General features: G+C 39.4%; 1 protein-coding gene across 1 annotated transcript in view; it reads left to right on the top strand.

Moving 5' to 3' along the window:
• Positions 1-12346, top strand: part of DNAH11 (dynein axonemal heavy chain 11) — a 316619-nt gene that overhangs the window by 225332 nt on the left and 78941 nt on the right. The window contains 2 exon segments of the mRNA XM_072783813.1: positions 1300-1434; positions 7285-7455. Of these exon segments, the coding sequence (XP_072639914.1) occupies positions 1300-1434; positions 7285-7455 (306 nt within the window).

The raw sequence follows: 12346 nt of genomic DNA, 5'->3' as shown, positions 1-12346 counted from the left end.
TCTAAACGTGAGCACAGGTGTTGGATGCCAGAGCTCACATATGCCCCTGTGTTTTATAAAACCACAAGCCCTTTTAATAACCTAAAACAGATGTTTAAATATTATTTAATCTGATTTCTAGATGCTGATGTGTAATTATCTTCTCCACTTCTCATCTATTTTATCTTATTTTGCATGTTAATCTTAAATGGGACACATCTTTTTCTTTTAGAGGTGCTGCTTTAACGATATAAACTAAATAATGATATAATTGGGTCATTGACAAATATATGTAACCTCTAAATTACAAGTGATATGTGTTCTACAAGTTTCCTTATTAAATTCTCTTGGAACTTGGCACTTACGTACAAAAGCAGTGTTACGGATCTTATTTTGGATTGTTAGAACTTGGCAGATAGCAAGATGCTATAGTAAGGAGTCTCCCAAGTACTGATAGCTTAGTCAAGGGTTTGGGGTTTTTTTGTTGTTTTCTGGGGGGAGAGGGGGCTATCAGTAACAGAAACCTACTTAGAAAACCTAGGCCAAAAAGGAATTGAGGATAACTTATGGAACGCTGAGGGAAAGAAGTGTGATTTGGTCTTAGGAGAAAAGAGATCCAGGAAATGAGAAGCTGCCATGAATATTTTTTAGTGTCTCCCTAGAGCTGCGTGACTTCTCCTATTCTTTTTCTTTCTCCAATGTGATTTTTCCCCTGCTCTCCAGCCTAGGTGGCCTTCAAAATGTATACCTCTTTCCAGGTCTTTTGATGCTAAAGACAGTGACATACCTCTGACTTTCAGTTGCCCATTTCCAGAAGATAAAATCTGATTGGCCCAGGCTGGGTCAGGTTGCTGAGGTCTGAAGTGGCTCAGTCATTAATGCCCCTCTTCATTGCCTGAGTTATGGATCATTGAGAAATAAGAAAAGAGTCAAGAGATGGAGAACCAAAAGATGACCATTATTCTGAATAAAGGTGGTACTGGAAGATGAGGCTTAGGTTAAATAGAGAGGGAACAGTGCACCCAGGCTGTGTTTGATTCTGGAGGGCCTATCCACCTCCCCGCAGCGGTTGTGTGCACTCTGCTGGAGTACAGAAGGCAAGTGAAAAGACCTCATGGTGAAACTGGTTATCTCCAGTGGCACTGATGTATTTGTTACCACTAATCCTTCTTCTCCAACATACGTATGCTAAAGGGGCAAAAGTCAAGGAGGCAGGAAGGTTGGTTTCATTGACCTGAAGGTAATAGATGTTTCAAGATGATTATACTCTTTCCATTTTACCTAACAATGGCTAAAAAGCTAATTTTAACTCTTACCTAGGATTTGGATCGAAATCTGAGCAGACTCACAGCTTCATTTGAAAAAGCAACAGCCAAGAAAGTCCAATGTCAAGAAGAGGTGAACCAAACGAACAAAACTATTGAACTAGCTAACAGGCTTGTCAAAGAACTTGAGGCAAGTTGACTTTTTCTTCCAAAATTCTAACTAAAATATTCACATCACTCCCCTTTTTTTATTTATCTTTATTTGCTGTCAATAATAACTAAATAGACATGGAATCAGCAATGAAAGGAAATAATCACTTTTCATACTGTAGTTGAAACTGTCTGAAAGAAAGAAGAGAGGGATTCTTTGCATTTTTTAGTATAGAGCCATGAACTCAGTGGTTTTCTAAGATACATTAGAAACCAAGGATAGGTATTGGATAACTGCAGGATCAAACTGTTGTCTGATGCTTTTAATACACACTTGCAACTAAGTTCTACCATCAGAACATTTTTTTAATATTAATTTATTTATTTAAGAGAGAGAGAGAGAGTGAGCAGGGGCAGAGGGAGAGGGAACCCGATTCGGCTCTCAATCCCAGGACCCCAAGGTCATGACCTGAGCTGAAGGCAGACACTTAACCAACTGAGCCACCCAGGTGCCCCCATCAGAAGAGTTTTTTTTTTTTTTTTTTTCAGAAGAGTTTTTAATATTAAGCCTGGTAGGTTGGTTGGTTGTTTTCCTGTGACATCTTTTCACAAGTAACTTGATATACTAATGTTAATAGTTATTCTATTAAATATATATATTTTTAAAATTTTTTATTATTTATTTTAAAGAGTGCAACAGGGTGGGGGAGAGGGAGAGAGACCAGCCAGCTCCACACCCAGCACAGAGCCCGATTTCACAACCCTGAGATCATGGCCCGAGCCAAAATCAAGAATCGGATATTTAACCAACTGAACCACCTAGGCACCCCTATTAAATAAAGGTTTTTGGGGATCCCTGGGTGGCGCAGCGGTTTGGCGCCTGCCTTTGGCCCAGGGCACGATCCTGGAGACCCGGGATCGAATCCCACGTCGGGCTCCCGGTGCATGGAGCCTGCTTCTCCCTCTGCCTGTGTCTCTGCCTCTCTCTCTCTCTCTCTCTGTGACTATCATAAAATAAATTTAAAAAAAAATTAAAAAAATAAAAAATAAAAAATAAAGGTTTTTGAAACAGTTCTTTTTAAATTTCTCCTATTTGGACATGAGTGGCAGAAAAACATACAGCTTTTGTTCTCAGGAAAGCACAGATTTCATTTGCTCTTTCATCTATAATATATTCATATAATAGAATATTATTTGACCATAAAAAGGATTGAAATTTTGATACATATCACAACATGAATGAACCTTGAAAATATAAAATAAATGAAAATAAGTGAAAGAAAACAGACACAAAATGCCACATGTTGTATTATTCCATGTATATGAAATGTCTGGAATGAACAAAGTTCCAGAGACAGCAGATTACCAGTTGCCAGGAGCTGGACAAGAGGGCAGAGTTTGAAATGACTGCTAATAGGGAATAGAAACATTCTCAAATTAGTGGGATGATCATACAAGTCTGTGAATATATTAAAAGCCACTCAGTTACATACTTCACAGCGTGCATTTCACAATATGTGCATTAAGTCTGAGTAAAACTGTTATTTTTTTTTAATTTTTTATTTATTCATGATAGGCACACAGTGAGAGAGAGAGAGAGGCAGAGACACAGGCAGAGGGAGAAGCAGGCTCCATGCACCGGGAGCCCGATGTGGGATTCGATCCCGGGTCTCCAGGATCGCGCCCTGGGCCAAAGGCAGGCGCCAAACCGCTGCGCCACCCAGGGATCCCAAAGCTGTTATTTTTATTTAAGTGCTACCTAAAAGTATATAACTGAACTATTAGAAATGCATTTAGCTGAAGGTGATAGAGAAGTTGTTTACAGTGGCTTGAACAAATAGGAGTTTATTTTTCACGTACGGCCAAAAAGTTCCACGGGTAGGCCATTATCAGTGTTGATTTGGGGAATTAGTGATTGGACACTGAATCTCTTTGTACCCTTTTGCTTCTCTATACCTAGCATGTGGTTCTTCACGCTCGTGCATTCTGCAGCATGGTCACAGATGGCTGTTCCTCCTCCAGATTCACAGGAGAGAGAAAATAACCTGTAGTGGCTGGATTTTTCATCTAAAAGATGAAAAACTAAACTAAAAATAAATAAATAAAAGATGAAAAACTGAAGTTTTCCTTGAAACCCATCTGAGAGACAGCCACTTATGCTTCTTTAGCCAGAACTAGATTGACCACATCTATCTTCAAAGGCCAGGAAGATGGGGAATAGAGTTCTCATCGTTGGCTTGGCTGATCACAGTTCATCTCACGGGGATGGAAACATCACTACTCATGAAAAGCAGACTTCTCCTAGCAACAAAGGAGGGAGACTGTGTGTCAGGATAGGCTAGGTTAGGCAGTTGCCTAACTTTTAAAGTGGACTTGAAAAAAATCAAATGAAAATTTACTACAAATTGAAACCTATCACCTCTCTAACACTCATAGTTCATTGACCATAAATTCATGGACCATCCTGCAAAATCTTCTCTTTGCATTCCATCTCAGTAATCACAAGTCTGTTCTTCCAGTGATTACAGCCAAAAGCTGTGAACTCTGTCTTGAGTTTTTGTTCTCCTTCTCATGACCCATACCCCAACTCCATCAGCATATTGTTTGGGCTCTACCCTCAAAGTCCATTCCAGATCCCAGCCTTCTAACCCACACTGGTTCAGGCATCCATTCCTCATCCCTCAAGTACTGCCCTGGCCTCCACCATTGCCCCCCCCCCCAATCTACTCCCCCTATTGGAGCTGAGTAAATTTTTTTTTTAGTTTTTTTTTTTTTAGGTTTTTTTTTTTTTTTTGCAGCTGAGTAATTAAAAAAATTAAGCACATTCATGTCTTCCCTTCCCCAGAAGTTTCCAGTAACTCATTGTCTAACTCAAAGTACAGTCCAAAGACTTTCCCTAGCCTGCATGATCTGGCTCCCAGATACCTCTCTGTCCTTAAGTCTGTCCCCTTCCCTCTGGCTCCACCTTCACTGGCCTCCCTGTGCTTTCTCATATTGTCAGTCTCTCTTATACCTGTGGCCTTTGCCTTTTTCCTTCACATGGCTTACACATTTCCAAATGGCATCACTAGCTCCCTCACTTCCTTCAGGTTGCTGCTAAACGATTTCCTTATCATTTGGTTTCACTCTGCCCATATATACACACACATACCACCCCCCCACACACACACACACACTCATACCTCCCTCCCCCCCCCCACACACATCCCATTTCGTAACTCTTCTTCCTACTCAGCTTTATCTTTTTCACAGCATTTGTCACTACATGACACAGTTATATATGTATGTATATGAATGCATATACTTTTGGGGAAGGTCTTTTTTCCCTAACTAGAATATAAGCTTCTCGGGAACAGGCAGTACATCTGTTTTTTGCACCACTCGATTCCAAGTAGAGAGAATAATCCTTGGCGCATCATGGACACCCAGAGATACTTGTTGAATGAGTGAATGCTTGAGTTTGGGGAGCCTCCTGGTTAAAAAAAAATCTGTAGCCCTTTGAATATTTACTCTTCTTAGATCAGTTGAGAAATTCCACTGCTACTAGTGGAGTATACACCTGTTCCCATTGGAAGTGATATGATTTAAGTAGTTTGAAGTGTTAGTCATTTGTGAGGTAACGAAGAAAATGAAAAAGTGCCATTTAATTAGACTGCTTCCATGTAAGTAGGCATCGGATGTCCGAAACTTCTATGAAGGAGAAAACAGGCTCTACCATGTGTCTCTAACACACGGCAATGTTTTCCAAAGTCTTCACTTACTCATGATGTAGACAAGGAGAGGAAAGAAGGTGAAATCATGTTAACTAGCCAAAAAAACAAATTACATATATATTTGTATACACACATTTTTTAACGATTAATTGAAGATGTCAGACCTTTTTCTTTGAGGATAAATTCTTTCTGACTAGAACAGGAGACAGTTAACTTCTGAAAAGCATCAAGACTGATGATTTTGTCTATATAGCATTGACCTGGAAGCTATAGTCTCAACCATTCAGACTAATAAATCAGGCAATTTATATTTAATCATTAACTAACTCCTGAGCTGAACAGCTGTTCAAAATTAGAAATGGGTCACCCCAGCCAGGATGACATTACAGGCAATCTATAATGCATTAGAATAAAATTATAGTGATTTTTAACTGTCTAGAAATTTATTACAGGACATGTTCCAACTCTTAAACCCTTGTTAGCCGGTGTCAGTAATGATTTATGTTGCATGGGTGGTATAGTGAAATTATTGACGATTTCAATAGCCAATAAGTCTATGTTTAGTAAATCTTCAAATTTCAAAGCTGTTTTGGAGAATGAGGTGGGTGCACTTTATTGTTTATCATTTGCTATCCAAAGACAACAAAGATGGAGGAAAGGCAAATGAGAAATTTCTCTTCAAAATTAATGGATATATGGTCTGTAGCTGAGGGGGGAAAGTAATGAATTCTATAAAAAGGGCTAAAGAGTTGAAGTGCCTTAGTGTTTATATGGCTAACTTGGGGTGATCTTTATTAGGCAAAGCAAGGAGACAATCTTCAAATAGCTTTGATAACCATTCTCACTTGGTAGTCTCACAACCTCCATGTCGTGGGTATTATGGTAGCTTGCAGGGAACTGGCATTCCAGTCTGTTCTGACATACATCATTTTTGCTTTCTGTGTTGTCTCTCTTCTTTCACAAGCAGAGCTGAATTCCACAGGGTTCTTCCTTGCTTGTACTATCAGATTGCTGATTTTTTTCAGTTGCTATTAATTTGCATGTTCTTAGAATGGAATACAAATTTTAGCATGCATTGAAACAGTGAGTTAGTGAGCTATACTTCAGTTAATCCATAGATATTTATTGCAATTTTATTCAAATCCAATATTGAGGCCTCCGCATACTTAACCTGGAAATCAGATTTTAAATGGCTATACAACTAGATACAAGGACTTCAGCAGCGTTCTTTGAGTGTATTGTCTTCAAGACTAGTGAAATCCTCCTGATTTCTATTTTTTTTTTTTAGATAGGCTCTAGGTTCTCCACCAATAGAGTGATCATATTAGAGAAATAACCCGGGTTTAGTAACTACTAGCATTCTTCTTTAATTAATAGCATCCGGAAAAAAAAAAAAAGCATCCGGGATAGGTGGCTCTTTAAGCTTTACATTTTAATTATTGATATGAGTGGTATTTGTCATTTTCCCTTGGTCTATAATCAGCTGATAGCCATATGTTTAAAATAATGTTTGGGGATCCCTGGGTGGCGCAGCGGTTTGGCGCCTGCCTTTGGCCCAGGGCGCGATCCTGGAGACCCGGGATCGAATCCCACATCGGGCTCCCGGTGCATGGAGCCTGCTTCTCCCTCTGCCTATGTCTCTGCCTCTCTCTCTCTCTCTGTGACTATCATAAATAAAAAATAAATAAATAAATAAATAAATAAATAAATAAATAAATAAATAAATAAATAATAAATAAATAATAAATAACATAATGTTTGTGTAGGGTGATATACTACCATTGCTGCAAAGCAGAAGGAATGCAGAGCAGCCAAGGTGCCATTAAAAATCCGAATGTCACTCAGTCCTGGCTGAAGCCCTTGGCCCTCCACTCTCAAAGGGATGGGAAATTCTATCAACTTTTGAAGAGACAATTAGAGCACCCAACAAGAAGGAGATGGGAAAGATCTAATGCCATATTGCAGTAAACTACCCTGAAGAGAGTATGAGAGCTCCCTTCATAATCATGGGTTTCAAATGTAAGAAAGATGATGACAGTCATGCAGTCGAGTTCTTTTCCCTCTAAAGGCTTTGCAGCAGAGCGTAGTAGACTAAACCTGAGCTGGAAGGTGGTTACGTTAAGCGTTTGTTGTTGGTGTTCACCCTGCAGTTACATCTGAGTAACTTTGCCTTTCAGTCAGAGAAGATTCGCTGGTGTCAGTCTATTCAGTCGTTTGAAGCTCAAGAGCAGACCCTCTGTGGAGATGTTCTCCTTACGGCAGCATTTGTGTCTTATGTTGGATCCTTTACAAAACCGTATCGCCAGGAACTGGTAGACTGCAAGTGGGTTCCCTTTCTCCAGCACAAGGTAAGCTCCCCTCCTTAGCTTGTCAGCATTTGGAGACATTATCTTGGAATTTCAGTAGAAAAACTCAGTATGTCTACCAGGTTCTTTTGTACCCCTGTCATGACTGACTGACTAGAAATTCTAGTATGATGAAGACATTTCTTGTGTGTCACAGTGTTTCTTGTTTAAATGATGGTTTCAACACAGGGGTGAAGAAATAATAAATTACGTTTTCTACACTATAGCAATATAGTTACACAACTGCTTTTAACAAAAATGGTAACTGAAATCAAATTGGGGTTATTGTTGGGGTATAGCATGAAACCTAGTTCTCTTCCTGACGTGACGGGTTATTTGTTAAAGCCTTTTTTTTTTTTTACCCCATTTTCAGATTAAAAGTGAGCATTTTGTATGCAATTCTCAAAATAAGTCATCCTAAATCTAAGAATCCAAACCCATGAGCAGAGTGAAATCACAGCTTCGGAAGATTTAAAATCATCTAGTTTATGGTAGTCCTTGTACAAAAAACAAAATGAAAAAAGAAAAGAAAGACAAAATGAAGTCACAGAAGTCTAAGTGACTAAGGTGGTGTCGTAAGGTCGGGTAGACTAGGAAGTCAGGAAGTCTGACTTCTAGGCCCTTGTTTTCTTTGCAACACTGTGGCATCTCACTTGACAAAAGCCCTTACGACATCCTATGTCTCTCTGTAAATTAATGCTCTGCGTTGGTAATAATACCTCAATTTTCACAATAGTTGTTTTCCTGACATAAATACCTATCAGTGGAACTTGTGCAGATGAAATAAAATGAAATGATTGAGGGAAAGTTCATTATTAAAGGCATTCCATAATTAATAACTTTAAAAGAACAATCCTTTTGTGATGATTTAATATACCTGTGGTATCACACATTTTTTAATGTCAAAGATTTTCAAAAGGAGGTTATCTCTATTACTGCTCGGAAGTGCAAAGCTTCTCTTAAAGTATTTCTGCCCAGACATAGGCTTTCACGTAAGAGAATAAAGCGTTCCACTAATACCGTCCAACTCCAGTTGTGTCATGAGCTTCAGAGTTTGAGCTGCCCGACTCTGCCCTTCCCTTTTTCTCAGTTTCATCTTCACCAAACTTTGATCCTCTTTATGGGTGTCTTTGCCTGGATCACCCCATAAGTAATTCAGATGGACAATTGTCCTCTTGTATGGTCTTCTCTGCATTCTCCAGCTTTCTCATTCTTTCCAAAATTATAAGGAAATTCACCTTCCTCTTGTTCTGTCCAGAGAATTGAACTTCACCTTGTCATCTTAGTGTTACAATTCGGCTCAACATAGTCCTGACAGTAGGAACTTAAGCTACCAGTCATTTTACAGTGTTTAAGTTGAAAACGTGCCTTCTCAAATTTAGTTTTAAAATTGATCTTTAATCCCTGGTAGAGGATTATTTAGGGTGTACATTTCTTTTTTTTTTTTTAATTTTTATTTATTTATGATAGTCACAGAGAGAGAGAGAGAGAGAGAGAGAGAGGCAGAGACATAGGCAGAGGGAGAAGCAGGCTCCATGCACCGGGAGCCCGACGTCGGATTCGATCCCGGGTCTCCAGGATCCCGCCCTGGGCCAAAGGCAGGCGCTAAACCACTGCGCCACCCAGGGATCCCTAGGGTGTACATTTCTAGGAAGTTTCCTGTCAGCCGATGTGTATTTTCCCACTTACTCCAAAGCCCAAATATTAAATAAAATCTTGTTTTGAAGAAGTCATACAAATAAAACAATAGAATTGATTGACTTATCCAAAATGTCTCAACATTCTGACCTTATCCCCAAAGCAAAATAGCAGTTTTCTGATGATATGTGCTGAACACATTGTCATTTTAACCACAGGCCTGTGATTCCTATAGCCCTACACCCCTTGCAGTGCTCTGTCTTCCTCTCTTGAACCCACAGGCACCCTGCAGACTGAGAGGTAGCCCCTAAGACACGACCAGCTTACTCTTGCACTTATCTCTGGGCATAGCTGGCTAACGGAAAAAGATGATTCCAAATTATACGAGCGATGTTCCTTTGGAAGAGTCTTCTCTGTCTCTAGGACACCTGGCAGAAAGTGCTACATAAAACCTAACCAGTGTTTGTCATTCTAGAAAGAAGGTTCCAGTTTCTGAGCTAGTTTTCTTTGACGACTTCTAGGTTCAGTCACAGCAAAGTGGGAGGACAGTCACATCCATGTGAAACCTGTGCCAGGGTCCAAGAGGAGCTAAAATCGCTTAATAATTCAATTTTTAAATTAATTTTCCTCTAAAGGTGTTTCTTCTTCCTGTCCTCTCAAGAAGCAACTGTTGCTATTTCTTCTCATTAGATCAGGGTGTTTTCTAGAGCTCCACCTGCCTGTAGGTAACTGTCTCCTGAGTGTCTCTGGCTTGTCAGTTTGGCCCGGGTATCCTGAGGATTCAAATGGTTGTAAGTTAATCAGTCAATGAGTCACTTTGATTTTCATGATTTTTAAAATCTTTAAATCAAGCATGTCATTTGTTAATGATCTGTTGACATATGTAAAGTGACATTGGAAGGAACCCTTTTATATAGCAAGTATACTTGCAAAAGTATATCTGTGGCCCAGACCCTGGCATCTTCACCCCAGTGTCTGAAAGATGTCTCACATATAGCACATCCAGACTGAAGTCCCAACCTCCTCCCTCAAAAGCTCTTCTGCCCAAGTATTCCCAACTTGTTTAACAATGGCTCGATTGGGCCAAAAATGTTGGAGTCATTTTGATGTAACTTTCCCTTTGACACTCATATGCAGTGAGTTTAGGAAATTCTATAGGCTACACCTTCAAAATATATTCAGAATCTGATCAGTTTTTACCACCTTCACTGCTCCCATCATGGGCCAAGCCATCATCCCTCTCTTGAATAACTGCAAAAACCTCCTAACTGGCTTTCCTGTTGCTGCATTTGTCGCTCTTCCCCATAGTCTGATCTCAGCATATCAGCTAGCATGATCCTTTAAGAGTGCAAGTCAGATAAGGTGAATTTTCTTTGAAAATCCCTGTGATGACTCCCCACTGCAATAAAAGCAAAAGCCAAAAATCATACAAAGTCTTATGAAACCCTCCATGATTTTGCCTCTTACTCTATCTCACTTCCTATTATTTGTTTCCTCACTGCTCTGCTGTAGTCACATAGGCCACCTTTCTTGCATGTACCAGATATGTTCTGACTGCAGACCCTTTGCACTAGCTGCTATCTTTGTCTTAGTGTCTTCTCTCAGGACATAGAAGTATCTCATTCCCATCCATGAAGTTTTTGTTCAAATAACATCTTCAAATCCCTAGATAGGATTGTAACCTCCGTCCTTCAACATGCCTCATCCCACTCCATTTTTTTCCACCATAACATTTGTTACTTTGTATTTTTTAAAATTTATTATATGAGAGAGAGAGAGAGCACAGAAAGAGAGTGAGACGGAGAAGCAGACTCCCCACAGAGCAGGGAGCCTGACACAGTGCTCAATCCCAGGACCCCGAGATCATGACCTGAGCTAAAGGCAGACACTTACCTGACTGAGCCACCCAACTGCCCGCAACATTTATCATTTTCTGATACATTATTTTATTTATTCATTTGCTGTGGTTAATAGCTTTCCTCTCCCTCAACTACATAGAAGCAAGAATTTTGTATGTTTTGCTAACTCCTCTAGACTGGAATGGCAGCTGGAACATTGTAGATGTTCACTATATCTTTTCATTGAGATGTAAGTTACATACCATATAATTCACCCATTTAAAGTATACATTTCAGGAGTGTTTAGTGTATTCTCAGAGTTGTACAACCATCATCACAGTGAATTCTAGAACATTTTCATCACACCCAGAATAAACCCCATGCCCATTAGCTCCGGTCACCTGATCCTCTCCAGGCTTAGATATTTGCCAGTCTGTTTTATGTCTCTATAGATTTGCATGTTCTGAACACTTTCTATGAATGAACTCATACAGCTTGTGGTGTTTGATGCCTGACTTCTTTTTCTTCGCATGTTTTCCAGGTTCATCCACGATGCATAGCCTGTATCAGGATTTCATTACTTGTTAGGCCTGAGTTATATTCTGTTATATGAATGTACCACATGTTATTTATGCATTCATCAGTTGATGGGCATTTGGGTTGCTTCTACTTTTTGGTTATTATGAAAAACACTGCTGTGAACATTCGAATGATTTGTGTAGAGGTTTTTTTGTGTGGACGTATTTCGTTTCTCTTTGGTACATATGCAGGAGTAAGATTTTTCTAGGCTGCATGGTCATTCTAAGTTTAATCCTTTGAGGAACTACCAGACTGTCAGTATATATTTTAAAATAAAGGAATATGTGCTTAAATATACATTGCATGTCAGTGGGGAAAATCATGGATTTTTCAATGAATGGTGATGGAACAGCTGACCAACCTTTTGGGCAAAACTATACTTAGTGCTTCCTACACAGCTTCAAAGCAAACAAAAAGAGTTCCAAGTGATTTAAGTATTAGAATGGTAAGTAAGTTTTTTTTTTAAATGTAAAGCTGATATATCATTATAGACTGGAAAATATAGATGAACATTACATAATTAATAAGCCATATTTGAATTCCCATATTATAAACTAAGAAACAGAGTTTGGATTTTATCATAAACATCAGGAGTCACTGAAAGATTTTAGGTAGGTCTGTGGTCAGAATTATACATTTTGACAGCTAACACTGGGCACAGAAGAAATAGTGACTTGAAAGGGGACGAGACTATTGTTCCTGAGGCCATGTGTTATGATTACCATCTAGAAGACAATGAGCTAAACAAAGTGAATGACAGTGGACGTGGGAGCAGGGGAGCGATGCCAGAAGAGGCATGGAGGAAGAGCTGGTGAAACAAAGTGTCGGATTGCATATGG

Source organism: Canis lupus, chromosome 18 (genome assembly GCF_048164855.1).
Source record: "Canis lupus baileyi chromosome 18, mCanLup2.hap1, whole genome shotgun sequence".
Taxonomy (NCBI): domain Eukaryota; kingdom Metazoa; phylum Chordata; class Mammalia; order Carnivora; family Canidae; genus Canis; species Canis lupus.
Note: the sequence above shows the minus strand (reverse complement) of the source record. Positions and strands in the feature narration are given on the sequence as shown.